Source organism: Muntiacus reevesi, chromosome 8 (genome assembly GCF_963930625.1).
Source record: "Muntiacus reevesi chromosome 8, mMunRee1.1, whole genome shotgun sequence".
Lineage (NCBI taxonomy): Eukaryota > Metazoa > Chordata > Mammalia > Artiodactyla > Cervidae > Muntiacus > Muntiacus reevesi.
Genome location: NC_089256.1, coordinates 37,458,864 through 37,482,999, shown reverse-complemented (window position 1 = coordinate 37,482,999; position 24,136 = coordinate 37,458,864). Strand labels below are relative to the sequence as shown.

At 37.5% G+C, this 24,136-nt stretch overlaps 1 protein-coding gene across 2 annotated transcripts in view; it reads left to right on the top strand.

The window, feature by feature from the left end:
- The window catches only part of NAA50 (N-alpha-acetyltransferase 50, NatE catalytic subunit), a 29,156-nt gene extending 5,020 nt beyond the window's left edge, over positions 1-24,136 (top strand). The window contains exons 2-5 of one of the 2 annotated variants that reach the window (XM_065943402.1): positions 19,378-19,511; positions 19,935-20,054; positions 20,361-20,427; positions 21,113-24,136. In XM_065943402.1, coding sequence (XP_065799474.1) covers positions 19,378-19,511; positions 19,935-20,054; positions 20,361-20,427; positions 21,113-21,290 — 499 coding nt within the window. In that variant the 3' untranslated portion in view covers positions 21,291-24,136. Of the gene's footprint in view, positions 1-19,374; positions 19,512-19,934; positions 20,055-20,360; positions 20,428-21,112 lie in introns of both variants that reach the window. The other variant, XM_065943401.1, reaches the window with a different exon arrangement.

Below are 24,136 nucleotides of genomic sequence, written 5' to 3'. Positions count from 1 at the left end.
AATTTGTTGGATCAAAAAGTACTGCCATTTTTAAAGCTCTGATATTTGTTGCCACCTGAGCTCCAGAAACATAGTAACAATTTATACTGCCTGCAGTGTATGAGAATGCCCTTCTTCAAGGACTGATGAGAAACAGGGGAACACTTGCAGAAACCTCAGGGAAATGGAGGAAGACATTGTGGCTACCATTTCATGGGTGATGTAAATTACCTTTTTCTGGGATGAATGACACACACTGAGCATTTATAAATGATGGAAATAACAGTTCCTTTTTTACAAGCTGGCTTTGAGGACACATACACCCTTAATTCTAGTTTTACTTTGCTGACTAGGTGATAAATGGCCTTTCTTCCTTTCCTATTGATTATTTGGTGAAGTTGGACATTTCCCATCTTTCTGGCCATTTATGTATCTTTGTGACTTAACTGTTACATAAACTTCCCAGTTTTTAGTTTAGATTTGGATTGCTTTTTTTATTTCAAATTACAAAACATCAAATATAATATTCTTTAGAAAATGGGCTTGAGATATTCACGTTAGTAAATATTTTTTGTGTTGTCAATTTAGAACCCAGATCATCAGAAAAATTTTTATATGCAGAGCTTATTAAGCTTGGGTAGGCAAGGAAAATGTTTTGTACTTAGAAGCATTTTAAACATTTCTTTTTTCTCTTTCCAGAAAACTAAGATATGTTTAAAGATGTATTTGGAATCCTCCCCCCAACCAGACTGTAGAGTTTATTATTTGTAGCATAATTTTTCTTTAAAAAGGAGACTTATAATGCAAAAAGCATTTGAACTAAAAGCAACCACGTGTTATAGTTCTTTGTGCCACCAATAATTGTTAGCACTAGCTAGTTAGTTAGTTAGTCACTAACTAATAAGATTCTTAACTTCTGGGTCTTCATTTCTTTGTCTCTTTAGCAGTTTGTGTAATCTTTAGTTCCCAACCAGGGATTGAACCCAGTACCTAACCACTGGACTGCTAGGAAATTCTCTCATTTCTTTCTTTAAAGAGAACAGCTTGAACCTCAATAGGAAAGGCCAGAGATTCTTGTGCCAGTTCTAATCTGTTGATAGTATCTTATCAGTATTATTATATTTAATCTGTTGGAAGCTTTATGAGGTCTCAGACTGTGGAGGAGGGAGTGATATCATTGATTATTAATGGCACATGTGTCATATGTTTGCCATTTCTGGTCTCTGTCAATTCTAACTTTTTGTGATACCAAGAAACAAAACTTTGGAATCATATTTGAATTGTTCTCTTTTAAGCTGCTCTCTTCATTTTTCTCTTGTGTCTGCTTTTTGGGACCTGTTCTCCCATCTCTCTCCCTTACCACTATTATCTTTTACAGTGGAGGCACTGTTAAGGCAATGGGCCAGGCAATAAACCTCATCTAAAATAGTGTCCATGGTCTATTAATGTAACCATAAATATAGTATAAAACAGATACAGAGGTGAGCCAAGAAAGAAAGCAAATGGGTTCTGAGGTTTTTGAGTAGTTGTGTATAGCCAAAAAAAAATGGGAGGTGGCAGAGACAAGGCTAGGCCAGTGGCACAGGTAGGTGATGAAGGGCTAATTTGAATTTTTGTTTGGTAGATTATGTGCAACTTTTGGGAATGATTTTAAGTAGATAAGTAAAATGGTCAAATTTGTGTTTTATAGGATTATTCTCACTGCATTGAGATGCTTTGTCTCAGCTGTAGACTTTTTCCCCCTTATTAGGCTATTAAGATATGGGTTAAAATGATGGCCCGAACCATACTACCAAGAGAAAGGGTATAGGAACAGGTTATGAAGATAGTTGGGAGGCAGAATCAGTAAGGATTAAAATGGGACATTAGAGTACAGTTAAAGCTAGGTTTCTGTATTGGATGAGCGATGAGTCTGTGCATAGAGAACAGATTTCCTATGGAGAATGATGAGTTCAGTTTTTGATGTGTTGAATTTGTAATTCCTGTTCAGCTCAGTCGCTCAGTTGTGTCTCTTTGCAACCCCATGGACTGCAGCCCGCCAATCTTCCCTGTCCATCACCAACTCCCAGAGCTTACTCAAAGTCACGTCCATTGAGTCAGTGATGCCATCCAACCATCTCATCCTCGTGTCGTCCCCTTCTCCTCCTGCCTTCAGTCATTCCCAGCATCAGGGTCTTTTCCAATGAGTCAGTTCTTCTTGATTCCTGTATTTCTGGTTGTGCTGGGTCTTTGTTGCTGCATGAGGGTTTTTTCTAGTTGTGGCAGATGGGCCTACTCTTCATTGCAGTGTAGGGGCTTCTCAACATGGTGGCTTCTCTTGTTGTGGGCCACAGGCTCTAGGCATGGGAGCTTCAGTAGTTGTCAGCACGCAGGCTCAGTAGTTTTGGCTGCGTTGCTCTGCAGCATGTGAAATCTTCCTGGACCAAGGATTGAATTCATGCTCCCTGCGTTGGCAGGCAGATTCTTATACAGTGTGCCACTAGGGAAGTCCAAAACATCAGTATTTAGGTTGAACATACAGATAACTATGGAAAATTTTTTTCAAGGAATAATCTTATTCTTTTTACATTATAACTTTAAATATATTATGTCCCTGTGTGTGTCTAGTGCTTCTAGTATGCAACCAAATAATTACTGAGATTTTTACACATCTAATATTTGCAGTCACACAGCTTGGAGAACTGATTCACCCACCACTGCTGTTTTGATACTGCTAAACCTCTAGAGCAGTGACTCTCAACCAGGGGCACACTCCCATCCCACTCCGGACACCTGATAATGTCTGGAGACAATTATAAGTAATCTCAGTAGGGGGGATGGTTACTGGCATCTAGTGGGTAGGGCTAGCAATGCTGCTAAACATCCCACAGTGCTCTGTGAAGCCCCTCACAACAGAATTATTGAGCCCTAAATATCAGTAGGGCCAAAATTGAGAAACTGCTCTAAAATCTAGATGAGATGAAAGAGAGTTCATGAGTTGTACTAAGATCCTAGAGATTCTTAGATATACTAAAATTAAATTAGCAATTCTGTGAAGTAGTTGAGATTCTGCCCTAAGTTTTGTAGAGGTTAGGTTAAAAAACAAATGCTTATAGCAGTGCAGAGGTTATGTGCCTTGGAATATAGTTCAAATGAGGTAGAAATCTCAGCAGGATGACAGGTTAAGGCCTCAAGAACAGTATTTAAGCTGTGTGCTTTGATAAATGCTGAGTGGGCTTACTTTTAGGTTCAAGGAATTTATACTTTAGAGGAATCACTCTTCCATGTAATTTACTTGAAGGCAAGCGTTTAGAACCAGATTACTGCTAGCTAAGAAAAAATTATCCTTTAAACCCCTTAAATTTTTTATCAAAGGACCGTGGGCATACTTTGATTCTTGTTAGAAAACTTAAATTTTATGCAAAGCTGCTTTATCAGTACACCTTAGATAAGTGTTTTTAACCTTGAGAAGTAAAGATGACTTCTTTGAGGAAAGTCATACAGTGTAGCTAACCTTGCACTGTAATGACATTCGTAGACATAGGCCTGATTCTGGCTTTATTGATAATTGGCTGCAGGCATATCTGTCTAGGCTTCAGTTCTGTCATCTATAAAATGAAGGGGATTGGAGTCAGTGGCTTCTGAGGTCCCTTCCAAATCAAACCCTTCTTCATACGAGGTGACCAGTTAAAATTTTGTGCCAAGGTGCACTTAAAACTCATCTAAAGTATAAAGGCTTTAAGCTTTCTCTGTACATCATTTTCTCTTGTTGCTATGTAACTTTAGCGGTCAGACTTTGTACAAAAAGACCCACTTCTGTGTAGTCATGCCTCCATCTTGTGGCCTTTCAGAATATTGCCCCTAAATTTTGTTTTATAATTATGGCCATAATTGACATTACCTTTAAAAAGCTAGAAATATTTAAAGTGCTGATTATCTGATGTTGCTACTAAATGTTTTACACAAATTGTTTCATTTTATCATAGCACTTGTTTTTTAAGCTAAGAGTAAAGATTTCCTACTACTGTATTCTAAGTGCAACAATTATATGAGATTTGTCTGAGTAACAGGCAAATCTTGTGTTGCTGCTCTATAAAGTAGGAGGCAAGTAGCTGTGTTTTCCAGATCTAAGGATTTGGTTCACATTTCTGTGGGTGCTTGTGCAGTATCAGTCTGCCCCCACCCCTTTAGATCCTTCCTTAGTCTCAAAATTTTGGTATGGAGATGTCTTAAGAGTTTGTTATGGATTTGAAAAACAAAAAATGGCATATCATGTGAATTTACTGAGCTAATAGTTTCTTTAGTAACTGCTGTCTTCAGTTTTTTAGTTAGGGTTGTGAACTCTAGTGCCAGCAGGAACCCAGGACCTGGCATCAAGCATATAAGGTAATTGTGTTAAACAAGAAATGTAAGGTTTATGTAGAAAATCTCCTGGTTTAAAAATTAGCAGCCAACTTTATTAGGAAAAACAAAAAATTGTTGACTCAAACAGATGAGGCCACATGGCTGATTTACCTCTTAGGCCAGGAGTTTGGGCTTATCTACAGAGTAGAGGTCTTAAACTGATCCATTAAAAGTGTTTATGTTGTCAAAATTATATTGAAATTTTATCTAAAGTAAGTAGTTAGTGTAGTGATTAAAAAACCGAGCTTTCAGAATTAGGCCAATTTAAGTTTGAGTCACAGTTCCTCAATACTAATTATGTCACATACACTGCTTCTCCAGATTAATCCCTAAACTATCTTGAAGATTGTTTTTCAGGTATCTTTATGGGCTCCTGTTCTTTTACTTCTGAAATTCAGGTGCCGGTGTAGGAGACTCAAGAGATGTGGGTTCATTCCCTGGGTTGGATAGATCTCCTGGAGAAGGAAATGGCAACTCGCTCCAGTTTTCTTGCCTGGAGAATTCCACGGGCAGAGGAGTCTGGCATGGTACAACCCATGGAGTCACAAGGAGTCAGACATGACTGAGCGACTAACATTTTTCACTTTATTTCACTTTTGGTAGTTTTTAGATTTTCTTCCCAGTATAGACATTCTTGGTAATGTGATCTGTTCCCGTAAATAGAAGATCTGCATTATACATGATTGATATTCCAGGAAACAACTCTCAAAGTGATGTCTTACAAAAGAGAATTCTTTCCTTAGGAGTTAGAATAAAGTAAAAAGTTCAGGTGCATTCTATCTACTTAACAACATTGCATCCAGTCACATTAGGTAGCATTTGAATGGTTATATAAATATTTTTAATGATTACTCTTACCTTTAAAATACTTGACAGTATTATAAAGAAGGCCAACTGTACTGTGTCATCATATATAAGGAACTTGAGCCTCCTTGGATCTGGTTCCTCACGGGGCAGCAGAAGGTCTTGGAACAGAGGGACACTGTAGTTTCAATGTGGCAGGGTGGGGAGGCTCGTCTGGCCGTGTAGCCAGTTACACCAAAAACAGACCATGACAGGCTAGAGATTGCTGAATTTAGATTAGGTCTTTACCAGAATGGAAGGTTCATTCTCATCTACCTCTCATTCAGCTTCCCTTCTTCAAAAACAGAAAGCTTGCTACAGCTGGAAATAGAGAAGTGTTAGTAGTTTGTTAAGAGTTTGAACTTCTAGCCTCCTTTTGTTCTTTAAAATAGTAAAGAATAATTGAGACATTGAGTGCTTTCTACTGAGTTTTGGTATCAGAAGTAATGTCATTAGTAAGTAACTACAATAGTGTTATACCTAATACCATATTATGATCTGACCCCCAGTCTGTATTAGGCTTGTTCAAGTCAGAATCCATAAAGGTCCACATGTCCCAGTTGGCTGAAGTATCTCGTCATCTTTTATAACCTGACAGTTCTTCCTCCTTTAAAAAAAAAATATATTACTTAGAATAGTTTGGTTATGGTTTTAGATTTATATTTCTGAAGGTGGTGCAGACCCATTTTCCCTGTATTCCCACTATCCCCTATTAGTAGCAACTCACATTAGTATGGTACATAGAAAATGAAAAGACAAGCCATGAATTGAGAGAAAATAGTTGCAGATTATATATGTGATAAAGGACTTATATCCAGAATATGTAAACAATCCTTACAACTCAGTGAGATAATTTTAAAATGGAAATTCTTTTTTTATGAACTAATGTAAAAACTGTAGGTTTATTCCAAGTCCTAGATCATGGGCAAAAGATTTAAATAGATGTTTCACCAAAGAAGATGTACCAGTGGCTAATGACCAAATCAAAGAGGAAAAAAATTGTTTAGCATGATTAGAGAAATGCAAATCCAATGAGATTATCACTTCATACCAGTAGAATAACTATAAACAGAAAGGCAGTAAAAAAGCATTGATGAGGATATGGAGAAACTGGAACCTTAATACACTATTGATAGGAATATAAATGGTGTGGCCACTTAAGGAAAGTTTAACAAGGTATTAGTTTTCCCTTACCACTATAGCAAATGACTACAAACTTGGTGACTTAAACACCACAGATGTATCATCTTGGTTCTTAAGATCAAAAGTCTGAAATTGGTTTCACTGTGCTAAAATCAAGGTGTTGTTAGGTATAATGACTCCTGTCTACCTTGAACCTCAGAGTGTGACCTTATTTAGAAATAGGGTCTTTACAAATGTAATTGAGATGAGGTCATACTTTAGGGTGGGCCCTGATGTCCTTATAAGAAAAGAACCTACATACACACAGAAGATCATGTAAAGATAGAGGCAGACATTAGAAACATCTGAGGCCGCCAGAAGCTGGCAAAGGTGAGGAAAGATTCTGCTCCAGAGCCTAGAGAGCATGGCCCTTCTGACACTCTGATTTTGGACTTCTGGCCTCCAGAACTTTGAGAGAATACATTTCTATTGTTTTAGGCCACTGAGTCTATGCAGTTCTAAGAAACTGATACAGTAGATCTGTGTTTTTTCCAAAGGCCTAAGATAATGTTTTCTTGCCTTTTCATCTTCTGCAGACTACTTCTATGCCTTGGTTTATGGTTCATCTTCAAAGCCAGCAGCATGGCATCTTTAAATCTCTCTTTTCTCTGTTGTCACATCTCTGATTCCTAAGAATCTGTATGATTACAGAGGACCCAGGCAGATAGCCCTGGTTAATTTTTCTGTCTCAGGTTCTTACATCTGCAAAGTTAATTTTTCATATAAGGTAACATATTAAAGGTTCCTGGGATTAGACAGCCTCTGGGGGTCATCATTCTGCCTACCACAGGCAGTTTCTTTAAAAAGTAAAACATATTTGCCATATGACCCAGCAGTCCAACTTCTAGGTATCTACCAGAAAAAAGATGAAGTATATGTCTGCATACAGATTTGTATACAGTATTCATAGCAGCATTGTTTATAATAGCCATGAAGTAAACACAGTTAAAATCCCAGCAAGTGGTAAATGGATAAACAAAATGTGATATATTCATATAATGAGATACTATTCAGCTACTGACAAATTGGAATATAGTTGGACCTCAGAAATATGCTGTATGAAAGAAGTCTAGTTCAAAAGATCACTTTATATGAAATGTCAGAAATGGTAAGTCTTGAGAAAGAAGGTGAATTTAGTGGCTGCCTTGGAGTAGGTAAGGGGATTTATCTCAGCTGTGCGCAAGAGATTTGAGGGGTATGATGTGAGTGCTCTAAAGCTAAATTGAGAGGATGGTTTAACAACTCTAAATAGTTTTTGTTAGACTTTTTTATTATACATTGAGTATTTAAGATACTTCACATCCTTAAAACAGGAGATTGTGTTTCCATATATGAAGCAACAAACTATTGAAAATTGACATTAAAACAAAATATCATTGGGATTCCCTGTTGGTTCAGTGACTAAGACTGTGCTCCTTGGGGCCTGGATTTGATCCCTGGTTAGGGAACTAGATCATGAATGCTGCAGTGAAGGTCATAGTTTCCACCCACTACAACTAAGACACAGTGTGGCCAAAATGAATTTAAAAAGAAAGTTTACAGAAGTATCAAAAAAGTGAAATATTTAGGGACAAATCTGACCAAAGATGCAAAAAACCTGCACATTGAAAACTACTGAACATTGCTGACAAGCGTGAAAAAAGGTCAGTAAATGGAGACATACACACTGTGCATGGGCAGAAAGACTCAATATTGTTAAGATCACAACTCTGTATTAAAAATTAAAATCCTTGAGTTGTACACTTAAAGTAGGTGAATTTTATACTATGTAAATCATACTTCAAGAAGACTGTTTAAGAGAAAAACAAGAACAATGTACAGGGATTGGGTTCATACACCTAAATGTAGAAGAAACTTCTAGAAGAAAACAAAAATCTAAATCTTAATGACCTTGGGTCAGGCAAAGATTTGTTAGATATGACCCTGAAAAGTATGATCCACAGAAGTTCTTCAAAATGAATAACTTCTGCTGTGTGAAAAACACTGCTAAGAAAATGAAAAAAGCCACAGCTGGGATAAATCTTCTGCAACACACATAACTTGCAAAGGACATGTGTTCATAGTAACTTAAGTCTCAATATTTCAAGCCCAGCTTTTTAAGAGTAATAGATTGCAACATCTCTTTTACCACAGAAAATACATGAGTGGCAAAGAAGTACATGAAAAGATGTTCACCATTATTTAGGAATATGCAAATGAGAACCACAGTGAAATGTCACTACAAATCTATTAGGGATAAATTTTAAAAGTTCATAGTGCCAAATGCTAATTTGGATGCAGAACACCTGAAACTCTTGTATACTTAGCTAATGACCCAGCACCCCCTCTCCTACGTATTTAGGAGAAAGAAAAACTTATATTCACACAAGAATCTGTACAGAAATTGTAGCAACTTTGTAATCTCCCAAAACTAGAAACACCCAATAAAAGTATAAACTCATTCTACATCCGTATAAGAATGAATTGTTGATAATAATAGTATGGTGAATCTCAAAGGCATTACGCTGAATGAAAGAAGCCATGCAAATAACTGTGTATTGTGTGTTTATATGATAACTGTTGAAAAGGCAAAACTATGGGAAACAAAACAGATAAATGGCTTCCTGGGGGTGGTGGTAGAGTGAAACTGCAAAAGGTCATGTGGGAGACTTTTGGGGTGATAGAATCATTCTGTTTCTTGATAATTGAGTGGTAGTTAGGTGACTGTACATATTTGTCAAAAATCAGAACCATATGCCTAAGGTTAATTTTATATAGGGAATTCCTTGGCAGCCTAGTACTTAGAGCTTGGTGCTTTCACTCCTGTGGGCCCACGTTCGATCTCTGGGTGGGTAACTAAGATCCTGTAAGCTGTGTGATGTAACCAAAGGAAAAAAAACAGAATTAAAAAAAAATTTTATGTGAACTTTTTTTTTTTAATCTAAGGAGTAATTTTTTTTTTCCTCCTAAGAAAGCAAATTTATCCTCAAAAAGCCTGGAAACATAAGGTAACAACTAATAGTTGATATAGATTAGAAAACTGCAAACTGATAGACTTGAATAGACTAAAACAATACTTATGTTAAATCTGAACAGACTGAATGCTCTGATTATCCGATTAAAGGAGCAAGGTTTAGGCATATGCTGTTCACAAGAAGAGACACTTTAAGGAACACAGAAGTTCAAAGTAAAGAGTGATAGAAAATACACTATGCAACATTGATTAGAAGAAGGCAGTGTGTCTATAGTGATAAACGAAGTAACTTTAAGATGAGGAATATTACATCAAAAAGGTGGACATTTCAAAATGATAAAAGGATTGATTCACCAACTCATAACAGTCCCAAACGTTGAAAATAGAAGCAAGCATTGACAGAACTGAAGAGCAAGAAGAAAGACTTCCAAACTTTCTTTGATGCCAATAAACCTTATTGATAAGAAAACCTATCAAAGATATGTAAGGGGGGAAAAGGCTATGTCAGGGTAAGACTTACTGATGTATCATTTAAACTGACTTAAAGGGGGTGACCGGAGAAGGCAGTGGCAACCCACTCCAGTACTCTTGCCTGGAAAATCTCATTGACAGAGGAGCCTGGTAGGCTGCAGTCCATGGGGTCGCGAAGAGTCAAACACTGAGTTCGACTGAGCAACTTCATTTTCACTTTTCACTTTCATTCATTGGAGAAGGAAATGGCAACCCACTCCATTGTTCTTGCCTGGAGAATCCCAGGGATGGCGGAGCCTCTGTGGGGTTGCAGAGTCGGACATGACTGACTCGACTTAGCAGCAGCAGCAGCAGCAGTGGTTATCAGGTTTGCCTCACAGGCAAAAGGTCCAAGTCTGAAACCGGATGGAAAAAGCATGCATACTTTGGGCTTCCCTGGTGTCTCAGGGACTTAGCAGCAGCAACAAAGAGGGTGACAGAATAACTTTCAGCCAAAGATGGAAAAGCCACCAACTGAGATAGGGCAAATTGCAGGTGAAGCAGATTTTCTGGGTAAGATCAGATATTTTTGGATATATTTGATTTGAAGTGTCTGTTAGAGATGCTTTTGCATATAGGAGTGACTTCTAGGAAGTGACAGAAATTGAGTTGGCAGCATTAAATTCATAGGACTATATATGGATTGAAATCACCAAGAAAAGGTAGAGGACATGAGCAATACCGACTTGATGTGCAAGGCCCTCATAAAATTGGTTCTGCTTCCTCTTCAACCCTAGCTTCCATGTTTATTACATAAAAACATACTTTTACTATAGCAAACTGCATGTGGTTTGGGGAGTACATGATTTCTCTTTGTTGGTGTTCTACCATCTCCTTAAATTGCAGTACTTCAGTTCGGTCACTCAGTCATGTCTGACTCTTTGTGACCCCATGGACTGCAGCACACCAGGCTTCCCTGTCGATCACCAACTCCTGGAGCTTGCTTAAAGTCATGTCCATCGAATCGGTGATGCCATGCAGTCATCTCATCCTATGTCATCCCTTTCTCCTCCCGCCTTCGATCTTTCCCAGCATCAGGGTCTTTTCCAGTGAGTCAGTTCTTTGCACCAGGTGGCCAAAGTATTGGAGCTTCAGCATCAGTCCTTCCAATGAATATTCAGGACTTTAGGATGGATTGGTTAGATCTCCTTAATGTCTAAGGGACTTTCAAGAGTATCTTCACAACCGCAGTTCAAAAGCATCAGTTGTTTGATGCTCAGCTTTCTTTATAGTCCAGCTCTCACATCCATATATAACTACTGGAAAAACCATAGCCTTGACTAGACAGACCTATTTTGGCAAAGTAAAGTCTCTGCTTTTTAATATTCCATCTAAGTTGGTCATAGCTTTTCTTCTAAGGAGTAAGCATCTTTTAATTTCATGACTGCAGTCACCATCTGCAGTGATTTTGGAGCCCAAAAAAATAAAGTCTCTCACTGTCTCCATTTTTTTCCCTATCTATTTTCCATGAAGTAAAGGGCCCAGCTGCTGTGATCTTAGTTTTCTAAATGTTGAGTTTTAATGCAGCTTTTCCACTCTCTTGCACTTTCATCAAGAGGCTCTTTAGTTCTTCTGTGCTTTCTGCCATAAGGGTGGTATTATCTGCATATCTGAGCTTATTGATATTTCTCCTGGCAATCTTGATTCCAGCTTGTGCTTCATCCAGCCCAGCATTTCGCATGTACTCTGCATATAATTTCAATAAGCAGGGTGACAATATACAGCTTTGATGTACTCCTTTCCTGATTTGGAACCAGTCTATTCCATGCCTGGTTCTAACCGTTGCTTCTTGACCTGCATACAGTTTTCTAAGGAGGCAGGTCAGGTGGTCTGGTATTCCCATCTCTTTTAGAATTTTGCACAGTTTGTGGTGATCCACACAGTCAAAGGCTTTGGCATAGTCAACAAAACAGAAGTAGATGTTTTTCTGGAACTCCCCTGCTGTTTCTGTGATCCAATGGACGTTGGCAATTTAATCTCTGGTTCCTCTGCCTATTCTAAATCCAGCTTGAACATCTGGAAGTTCACAGTTCATGTACTGTTGAAGCCTGGCTTAGAGAATTTTGAGCATTACTTTGCTAGTGTGTGAGATGAGTGCAATTGTGTGGTAGTTTGAACATTCTTTGGCATTGCCTTTCTTTGGGACTGGACTGAAAACTGACCTTTTCCAGTCCTGTGGCCACTGCTGAGTTTTCCAAATTTGCTGACTATTGAATGCAGCACTTTCACAGCATCATCTTTCAGGATTTGAAATAGCTCAACTGGGATTCCATTACCTCCACTAGCTTTGTTCATAGTGATGCTTCCTAAGGCCCACTTGACTTTGCATTCCAGGATGTCTGGCTCTAGGTGAGTGATCACACCATTGTGGTTCTCTGGGTCGTGAAGATCTATTCTGGATAGTTCCTCTGTGTATTCTTGCCACCTCTTCTTAATATCTTTGCTGCTTTTAGGTCCATACCATTTCTGTCCTTTATTGTTCCCATCTTTGCATGAAATGTTCCCTTGGTGTTTCTAATTTTCTTGAAGAGATCTCTAGTCTTTCCCATTCTATTGTTTCCTATTCTGTTGTTTTCCTCTATTTCTTTGCATTGATCCCTGAGGAAGACTTTGCTATTCTTTGGAACTCTGCTTTCAAATGGGTATATCTTTCCTTTTCTCCTTTGCCTTTCACTTCTCTTCTTTCACAGCTATTCCTCAGACAACCATTTTACTTTCCTGCATTTCTTTTTCTTGGGGATGATCTTGATCCCTGCCTCCTAATACAGTGTCACAAAGCTCCATCCATGGTTCATCAGGCACTCTAACAGATCTAATCCCTTGAATCTATTTGTCACTTCTACTGTATAATGGTAAGGGATTTGATTTAGGTCATACCTGAATGGTCTAGTAGTTTTCCCTACTTCAATTTAAGTCTGAATTTGGCAATAAGGAGTTCATGCTCTGAGGCACAGTCAGTTCCCAGTCTTGCTTTTGCTGACTGTTTAGAGCTTCACCATCTTTCGCTGCAAAGAATATAATCAGTCTGATTTCAGTATTGATTATCTGGTGATGCCCATGTGTAGAGTCTTCTCTTGTGTTGTTGGAAGAGGGTGTTTACTATGACAGTGCATTCTCCTGGCAGAACTCTGTTAGCCTTTGCCCTGCTTCATTCTGTACTCCAAGGCCAAATTTGCCCATTACTCCAGGTGTTTCTTGACTCCCTATTTTTGCATTCCAGTTCTCTATAATGAAAAGGACATCTTTTTTGGATGTTAGTTCTAGAAGGTCTTGCAGGTCTTCACAGAACCGTTCAATTTCAGCTTCTTCAGCATTACTGGTTGGGTCATAGGCTTGGATTACTGTGATATTAAATGGTTTGCCTTGGAAATGAACAGAGGTCATTCTGTTGTTTTTGAGACTGCATCCAAGTACTGCTTTTGAGACTCTTTTGTTGACTATGATGGCTACTCCATTTCTTCTAAGGGTTTCTTGCCCACAGTAGTAGATATAATGGTCATCTGAGTTAAATTCACCCATTCCAGTACATTTAATTTCACAGATTCCTAAAATGTCGTTCACTCTTGCCATCTCCTGTTTCACCACTTCCAATTTGCCTTGATTCATGGACTTAACATTTCAGGTTCCTATTCAATATTGCTCTCTATAGCATTGGACTTGACTTCCATCACCCATCACATCCTCAGCTGGGGGTTGTTTTTGCTTTGGCCCCGTCTCTTCGTTCTTTCTGGAGTTATTTCTCCACTGATTTCCAGTGGCATATTGGACATCTACCCACCTGGTGTGTACATGTTTCAGTGTCCTATCTTTTTGCCTTTTCATACTGTCATGGGGTTCTCAAGGCAAGCATACTGAAATGGTTTGCCATTCCCTTCTCCAGTGGACCACATTTTGTCAGAACTCTCTACCATGACACCTCTGTCTTGGGTGGCCCTACATGGCATGGCTTATAGTCTTACTGAGTTAGACAAAGCTGTGGTCCATGAGATCAGATTGGTTAGTTTTCTGTGATTTTGGTTTTCAGTCTGCCCTCTGATGGATAAAGATAAGAGGCTTATAGAGGCTTCCTGATGAGAGAAACTGACTGAGGGGGTAACTGGGTCTTATTCTGATGGGTGGGGCCATTCCCAATAAATCTTCATTCCAATTTTCTGTTGTTGGGCGGGGTTGTATTCCCTCCTTGTTGTTTGACCTGAGGCCAAACTATGGTGGAGGTAATGAAGATAATGGTGACCTGCTTGCGCTGCCACATTCAGCATCCCTGACACTGCAGCAGGCCACTGCTGACTTGTACCTCCACAGGAGACACTCAGACCCTCAAAGGCAGGTCTGGCTCAGTCTCTGGAGTCTCCTGGTACGCATACACAAGGTTTTCTTTGAACCCTCTGAGCATCTCTGGGGGGTATGATTTGATTGTAAATGCGATTTCCCCCCTTCTACTCTCTTGCTGGGGCTTCTCCTTTTCCTTTTACATGGGTATATTTTGCAATTCTTGCCCTCCCACAAAACAAACTCCAGGTCATCCTCCATTACCTTTCCCAGGATCACTTCCATTCTAATGTTTTTACATTTTATATACATATGCACCTAATGGGAAAAACTGACTCATTAGAAAAGACCCTGATGCTGGGAAAGATTGAAGGCAGGGGGAGAAGGGGACAGTAGAGGATAAGATGGTTGGATGGTATCACCAACTCAGTGGACATGAGTTTGAGCAAGCTCTGGGAGTTGGTGATGGACAGGGAAGCCTGGCATACTGCTGTCCGTGGAGTGGCAAAGATTCAGATGCAGAACTAAACTGAACTGATATGTTTGCTCTTATTATCACACTGTATTATATACACCTGTATTTTCTACTAGATGTAAACTCCTTTGCATTCCAGGTGTTAGCACATAGATACTGAAATACATACTGAAATAGAACTGATTTATGCTTTAATAGGTAACTTACTATGTTCTTAAGAACTGTAGAAAATTTTAGATTCATAAATAGAATTCTTAAAAGCTCTAATAATTTTCTTCAATTAAAATTTTTTAAAGCTATTAATTTTTGAATCAAATTCTTTCAGACTTTTAAAAGCTTTTTGGTTGTTTACAGTCAAATGGTATTCTAAATACTTGACATTTCTACGTAGCTGTCTGTTTATGCCTTTAGTACTACACATTCTGTACTTAATTTATAAGTTGATACTACTCTGATATATTTAGAATATCCACATCTTGGAATAATTTGGAACTAAGTGGTCAGGATTACAGAAGTGTTCCATTTCAATCAGAATATCATGTTCAAGAGAGTTAAATTGTATTTGAAGGTGAATTTTGCTGACAAAATTACATTTAATAGACATTTTGAGTTTCTGTTTCTCCCATATGCTGACAGTCTGGTAATGATAAACATTGATTATAAACAACAGAATCCTACTGTATATAGCACATGTAACTATATCCTATCTCCTTAGGTAAACATAATGGAAAAGAATATTTAAAAAAGAATATATCTATGTGAATCACTTTATTGTACAGCAGATATTGGCACAACATGGTAAATCAACTATACTTCAATTTAAAAAATCAAACTTGGTTAATTTCTTTCTTAAGCGTCTGTTACTGTGTATGTGCAGAGAAGAATATTGGAAGATTGTATACACCTAACATTTCTGTGGTGCTGGATTTAAATTAGGCAGGGAAAGATTAAACTGTGTGTTCCCTAATGATTCAGTATTGTATTCTATATTTGGTCTTTAAAGATTTATTTCTTTACTGCACTGGTTCTTCGTTGCTGCATAGGGGCTTTTTCTAGTTGTGCTGAGCCAGGGCTTGTCTCCAGTTGCAGCGCAGTGGCTTCTCTTGTTGGCGAGCATGGGCTTCATGGCACACGGCTCGGAGCTGTGGCACCAGGCTTAGTTGCCCCAGCGCATGTGGAATCTTCTGGGACCAGGGATTGAACCTGTGTCCCCTGCACTGGCAGGTAGATCCTTCACCACTGGACCACTAAGGAAGGTTCTGTGTTCAGTCATGACTGCCCACCCTGATGGAAACTTTTAGTAGTTACCTTTTATTATAGTTTCAGGCTATCACACTGCACCACTGCCACCTTTTTCTTCTGTTTGAAATCACACAGTACCTGGTTACTATCTTCTTAAAAATTTATTTATTATCTTGAAGCATGGTTCAATTCAGTTCAGTCACTCAGTCGTATCCAGCCTTTTGCAACTCCACGGACTGCAGCACACCAGGCTTCCCTGTCTGTCACCGTCTCCTGGAGCTTGCTCAAACTCCTGTCCATCGAGTCAGTGATGCCATCCAACCATCTCATCCTCTGTTGTCCCCTTCTCTGCCTGTCTTCAATCTTTCGCAGCATCAGGGTCTTTTTTAATGAGTCAGTTCTTCCCATCAGGTAGCTAAAGTATTGGAGCTTTAGCATCAGTCTTTCCAGTGAATTTTCAGGACTGATTTCCTTTAGGATTGATTGGCTTGATCTTGCTGTCCAAGAGACTCATAAAAGTCTTCTCCAACCCCATGTTTCAAAAGCATCAATTCTTTGTTGCTCAGCTCTCTTTATAGTCCAACTCTCACATCCATTTGTGACTACTGGAAAAATCATAGCTTTGACTATATGGACCTTTGTTGGTAAAATAATGTCCCTGATTTTTAATACAGCATCTAAGTTTGTCATAGTTTTTCTTCCAAGGAGCAAGTGTCTTTTAAATTCATGGCTGCAGTCACCATCTGCATGATAATTACCTAGAAATTATTCTTAAACTCTTAAAAACGCAAGTTCTTTAAAGTTCTTATCTAGAAGCTTCACTTCATGGATTTTGACGTTTTCCTTTATTGTTGTTTACTATTAGAGTTCATAATGTAAATTTTCAATCACTTAAAATACAGAGACCGACTTTAAAGAGCAATGGAGTTTTTTTTTTTCTTTTTCTTTTTTTTCTATTTGCTGTTCTGCACAGCATGAAAGATGCTAGTTCCCCAGCCAGGGATCAGACCTGTGCCCCCTGCAATGAAACTGTGGGGTCTTAACCACTGGACCACCAGGAAATTTCCCTGGAGTGATTTTTAGTGTGTTCTAAATATAATCAATATAACCTGTCTCATATTTAAAATAAATTACTGTACCCAGTTTGTAGTATAATACTGAAGAGTAATATTTGGTTAAGTGAAATAAGCCAGATAAAGAAAAACAAATACTGGAGAGTGTCACTTGTATGTGGACTCTTTAAAAAAGAAAAGTGTTATGCTCATAGAAATAGTAGGAAAGTGGCTGCCAGGTTGGTGAAAGGGTAGAAACTTTGAGCTATAAGGTGAATAACATCAGAGAATCTAAAATGTAGTTGATAACACTATAGTGTAATTTTAACAGTAGAACTTAAATGTTCTCACCAAAATAAAAAGTTGATGGATGTGTTAATTAACTAAATGAAAGGAATCCTTCTTTATAAAAGAATAGACTATGTTTTTTACTGGAATGTCTTGCATCTTAAAATTTGTGTGGTTGCTAAGAAATTCAGTGTGCTTACATTTTAAGACATGCCAGATATACAAGTGTGGTCAGTCATTAGGGAACAATAAAAATCAGTACCATAAAAATGAAATAATTGAGTTAGAAAGACTAATGTTCCAAATGAGCATAATGGTCTGTAATCAGGTTTTTGTTGTTATAATATTTCAGAGAATATTGTTACCAAAATTATCTACAATTCTCACCACAAACATTTTTCTGTATGTTAGCAAAAGTTGGGAAAAGATACACACACACATGTTCTGCCCCAGAAAACAATATATCAATATTTTTCTGTGCTAGTAGAAATGCTTTATTTAATTAACCAGTCCTCTAATGGTGGACACTCAGATTTTTTTCTTTTTCTTTTTTTAAGTCATTATAAAAGTGCGATGATTAACCTTTTTATTTAGTCATTTCTCCAACAGAGAGTTTTCAAAACCTCTGTGCGTATGATGTAAATGATTAATTAGGGTGCATTGTTTGCATTTTCCTGCTATTGACTAATGCCATTGTGGTCTGGAACTAGCACCTAGCAGTAGGACCTCCATCATTTTCTAATTTGGTTGACCCCAGATTGTTTTGTTTATTTTTTAATTCATTTGTTTATTTTTTAATTCAATGTTTGATTTGACATTGTTTTCTGTAAATCTTTTTACCACCTACTATTAAGATTTTAGGTTTGTCTTATCACTGTTGATCAACGTTTAGCTTGTGGTGGTGAGATTGACCTGAGCTCCTAAAAATTTCATTTGTTGACAGGTTGGGCTTCCCTAATAGTTCAGTTGGTAAAGAATCTGCCTGCATGCACTGCAGGAGACCAGACCACAGTTCAATTCCTGGCTCGGGAAGATCCACTGGAGAAGAGATAGTCTACCCACTCCAGTATTCTTGGGCTTCCCTTGTGACTCAGCTGGTAAAGAATCCTCCTGCAATATGGGAGACCTGGGTTCTATCCCTAGGTTGGGAAGATCCCCTGGAGAAGGGAATGGCTACCCACCCCAATAATCTGGCCTGGAGAATTCCATGGACTGCATAGTCCATGGGGTTGCCCAGAGTTAGACAAGAGTGAGTGACTTTCACTTTCACTATAGGCAAAACAACTTTATCACTGTGAATCCCAAAACTTTTTTAGTCTTTTCCCATGGAACCAATTGTTTTGGTTAAGTATAGTTTCTTAGCAATGCTGCTGTTTTTGATGAGTAGGGTTTTTTTGTGTTTGTGTGTTTTGTGTTTTTTTGTGTTTTGTGTTTTTGATAAGTAGTCTTCAAGCTAGGGTTTGTTTCGTTTGGTTGGTTTTGTTTTCAAAGTGTAGATTCCCATGTTCCATTTCCAGATATTCTGCTTCTGAAGATGTGTGTGTGTGGTGGGAGTTGGTGGGGATGGGGTGGGGGTGAGGCTCGAGGTGGGAGCGGGTGGTTCCTGTAATCTGCATTTGATTACCACCCCATGTGTGGTTTCTGTGTCAAGTGAATAGAATATACATGATTTTTGCATGTTTTGATTATTTTCTTAGAATAAATTCCTGCAGTGGGATTGCTTTGACTAAGGAGGTGTACTTTTTATGCTTCTCAATACATAGTGCTAGATTGTCTTCCAGAGATACTGTGTCTATTTACATCTCTGCCAGCAGAGTATAAAAATCTTGCTACCCCTTTGCCAATTAGGTATCATAAAAATCTTTTCGATAAGTCATAGGTGTCTTTAAATTTCTCTGAAAATGTTGACCTTTATGTCGATTATTATTCTGGCCTTCTTAGTAATTGTTGTTTATTGTATTTGTCTCTAAATGTATACACAATTGTATGAAAGCTAGGAGTTGGAATCTGGACGGAATGACAGGCAAAAGCTACTTATAAATGGTGATGTTCATAGGACTATAAGGTTGCTATGAAAGGACCGAATTTGTCAGTCATGTAAAAAAGACTTGGTACCCTTTTAATTTAATTTAATTTTATGTCCATCATAATAAACGAAGCTTATTATATTTTATTGAGTACATTTTGGTTTGTTCCAGTAGCCGGATCGAGCTGGGAGATGTGACACCACACAATATTAAACAGCTGAAGAGATTAAACCAGGTCATCTTTCCAGTCAGCTACAATGACAAGTTCTACAAGGATGTGCTGGAGGTTGGCGAACTAGCAAAACTTGGTAGGATGTTCTTTTTCTTCCTTTCATTTGTTTATTCATGTTCTTGACACCTCGGTTTTAAATAGGGCAAAAAAAAGAGATAACTAATTTAATCTCATTGTTTTACAAGTGAGGAAGTGGGGGCAGTCCAGGTTCTGAGAAAAATCAAGATAGATCCTTTAATTTTAGAAGGAAATGCTAAATATTTTTTCTTATTTAGGCTGTGTCCGTGTTTTCACATATTTAGCTTTACTCAAAAGGGGTCTTAAATTCTTAAGGTTTAGGATATTTTTGAGGGTATTGATACTTAAGAATAGCTGATAAAATTTAATTAATTCTGATAGCAGCAATTTAACTGTCTAAGGGAAGGGAAGATTCAATAAAATGTGTCTATGTCTGCTAAACTGTGTCTGCTAAACCTTGTGTCTTTGTTTTCTGTGGCAGCCTATTTCAATGATATCGCAGTGGGTGCCGTGTGCTGTAGGGTGGATCATTCACAGAATCAGAAGAGACTTTACATCATGACACTAGGATGTCTGGCACCATACCGAAGGCTAGGAATTGGTAAAAATTATTTGTGGTTTTTGTTTTTTTCTTCCAAGATGCTTATTAACATAATTCAGTTGCAAGCCCTGTATAGATTTGTTACTAATACCCCTTTTCCTTTTTCTGTTTTCCTTCTTACTGGAAGGGTGTAAGATTGCTTTTCTGCCAGAAGTTTTAAACATTGTAGGTAGTATAGAGAGAACAAAATTTTGGAAAATCAGGCTGCCTGATGTTTACCTCAAATTCCTTTAGGACTCAAAAAGATGTTTAATTTAAAAATTGGTTTTTATGAGATTACTTATTTGTTGTTTGTCTCATTAATAGGAACTAAAATGTTAAATCATGTCTTAAACATCTGTGAAAAAGATGGCACTTTTGACAACATCTATCTGTAAGTAAAGTCATATTTAATGATCGTATCTAAAGAATTTAATAAATTGGCAATAGAAGTCTTTACTAGAAAAATTTAAATCTGGTCACTTATTGTCTTTTGGAAATACCATGGAAGTATTAATAATAGATATGAAGTTTGTTTTGTTTTAATAATAGATAAGGAGCCTTCGACAAAACATTCTTACTTTGCTTTATTACTTTGGGGTGGGAGTTCCAAAGTCACAGATGTGAAGCCGAGATTAAGTCTTCAGAATTTAAGAAATGAATAACATTAATATTACTTTTATCATGTCATTCGGAGTTTTGTTCAGGGCTTTCAGTGACACGCTCTTTAGTAGTAGAATTTAATAATCAAAATCAGAGGGCACTTAGCTGATTTATACTTGAATCTTAAGAGTAAGGCAAAGATAGCAACTTTGGGTTCTTGTTTTTTTTCAGTGAAGCATAGTTGGTTTACAGTTATATTGTGCCAATCTCTGCTGACAGCAAAGTGACTCAGTTATACACTTACATGCTTTTTTTTAAAATTTTCTTTTCCATTATGGTTTATCATAGGATATTGGATATAGCTTCCAGTGTGAATTCTTTTATGATACAGAAACTTGAAACTATCTGTGGAAGATACATAAAAGCTGATGAAATCTTCGTTTCTTTTTTTTTTTTAATACCCTTTTACATCTCAGGCATGTCCAGATCAGCAATGAGTCTGCAATTGACTTCTACAGGAAGTTTGGCTTTGAGATTATTGAGACAAAGAAGAACTACTATAAGAGGATAGAGCCCGCAGATGCTCATGTGCTGCAGAAAAACCTCAAAGTCCCTTCTGGCCAGAACGCAGATGTGCAAAAGACAGACAACTGAACAAATTACAGATGAACTTTCTTGCACTTGCTTGTCGCCAAATAAAAGAGAGGCCCATTGATTCCCCTCCCCCCTTTCTTTTAAAACTTGCCCCCTTCCTTGTTCTTACTTTTCCTCCTTTCAAAACTTGCTTCCCTTTCCTCTAAAAGTGTTAAACTTTTAAGGACTTATTAATCATGTTTGGATTGTTTTAGTTTTCTTATTTTTGTGAGGTGGTTTGATTGTAGGAAGGAGAAGGTATAGATCGGTTTAGTTTCACAGTTAAGGTATATATGGTCCCAAAAATCTGAGTGTCAATTTCCATTTTTTTTTTTAATGTCCTGCTTTCACATTGAAAGGCAGAGCCTACAAAATATTGTATATTTCAAAGGACAAAAAGAAGCAGCACCAATATCTTGTTCTCTAACTCTTAGACAAGTTTAGTGTGTTTGTGGTACTTTGGGTTTTTAAAAGATTTTGTGGGATACTAATCCCCATACATTGCCTTCAATCCACCTTTTGTCCTTCTGAGTATTATCTCAGGAGTTGGGCCATTGTTATCCTTGTAAAAAATACTAAGCTTATTTTGTTCTGTTAAGCAATATTCCTTCCTTCCTTGCTGGTGGCTGAAGGTGGGTGGGACAGTTTGAATTGGTAGTATTAGACTTTGGTCTCAGTATGTGAGTTAAACTGCTTTTTGCTAATGAGTGGGCTGTTGGTTAGCAGGTTTGTTTTTCCTGCTGTTGATTGTTACTAGTGGCATTATCTTTTAGCATATGGGCTGGTGAGATTAATTTTTTTTTTAATATCCCAGCTAGAGATACAGCCTTTAACTGACCTAAAGAGGTTTGTTGTGATCTGCTTTTTTTCTCCTGTTGTTTTTCTTCAGTAAACCCACAATAGTTGGTCAGACCTTAAATATGGAGTTGATGTCCTTTATAAGTCAGTGCCCTTAAATAAACCTGAAGTAGGTATTGTCTCCTGGACATACAAAAAAATACCTAAACAGAAGCTTAGATGGATTTGTGGCACAATAAATGCATTTAATGTCAGCTAACGCAGACTGTTAGAAGTGTGGCCACTGAGCATTTGATTTTAGAGGAAAGAATATCTAGACAGTATTTTTGAGAATAACATAGCTGTGCTATTGCTTATCTGTTGGAGAACATCCCAGATTTGCTTACATTCTGTGCCTGTGATACTGAGTTTAAGGATTTGGGGGAGGGGGAATTATTAAACACATTGCTTCTGTTCTTGGGAAAAGTAGAAGTCTAGAAGTGTTAATAACGCAAATGTCACTGTGACCTCCTGTACTGACAGGACTGGTTTATGCCAGATCATTTTCTGGCACTTAGGGAGTGGCTTTGACAGGTCAGTAACTTTCTGTAAGATAGAAGACCTCTAAAATTTTCAGGTTTTCCTCCATAATCCCATCTCCAATATTCAAAATTTTCTACATTGCCAATAACAGTGGCCTAAGAAATGTTTTCATTAGACTTAAAATGATGCACAGAGCTCGAATTTTCTGTCATTTGACTTTAAAAAGAAGGTTGATTCATAACATTTATCTTCTTGTGTAAATTCTGGCATAAAAGTTTCATCTCTTCAAATACATTGAATGACAAAATTATTTTACACAATGTTTATGCACATCTTATAATCTTAAGTTCTTATTTGAGAATGTGAAAATGCAAGGTACAATAGACTTCAACAGTCTTAGTTGAGTGCCAAGAATAATATAGAAAAGGAAGATAGTTGATGAGTGAGTTCATAGAGTTCTAATCTTAAGATAGTAAAAATGTAGAAAGACCTTGCTGGTTTCTTGGGTATCAGTATCTTAAGCAGTCCAAATCTAAGCTTAGAAGAAAAGTTTAGCATTGAGCACCTTTACCTTCATGGATAAGCTTCAGCTTTCTCTTGCCAAGAGAAGAGTGCTTGAGTTACAGAAGGCAAGTTTAGTTTGAAGAATTCAGTCTTTTTGTAAACTTCAGATGTCAAGATAGATTTTGATATATAAATGAGTTTTGTGAGATGACACTGCCTCTATTTCTATAACCATTTCACCTGGACTATCTAATCAGTCCTATGAATGTATCCCAAGATGTGGTTAATGAAAACCGAATAGCTGCCTCATGACAATTAAGTACATATTATTTATGGAGGAAAAAATATTAACTTTTGAATTGAGTGTGTAGGCTCCCTATCATTTTAGTGTTTCTTTCTCCACACTAGTCACTGACTTTAACCTAAATTGTGTTTGTAAAAGGTGAATTGTCCTACATCAGACTTACATGAAATAATTCCATCCATTTATGGAAGAGGAGGATGTAGAAGAGGTAGAAGCTAGGCACTCTTTCATGTGCCTAGAAGTCAGTAAAGACTGAAATAATGTCCCATGTTGAGTAGGTTATTTTGAAATACGATAATTATCATTGAGGTAAAATAATTCTGTTAACTAGAAGATCACAAGATGTATCCATCATATTTTTTAGGGAAGATAGTTTTTTTCTGTGGGGCAAATAGGTAAAATTATATCATATGGTAATTACATTTAGGTTCTAAAGAAAATCTGCAGAGAAATCTATGCAATATGTAATTTGTCCAGATTAGTTTTCATTTGGGGAAAAAAGTTCTGAAATATCCCCAAAGCAGTTTACTTATCAATTGAAAGTCCTCCAGAATAGAACTAACTATTGAGAAACCGTGGAATGTGGGGTGGAAAAGAAGAGCTCCCTCAGTTTTTTGGAGGGAATAACTTTAAAAATACTTAAATAGCTAAGTTTACTTGGTGCAGTTAAGATTTAAACTTGTTGATTTTAACATTGCTGTTACATCTGAAATAAACTTATGTGATGTTCTGGTAGAAA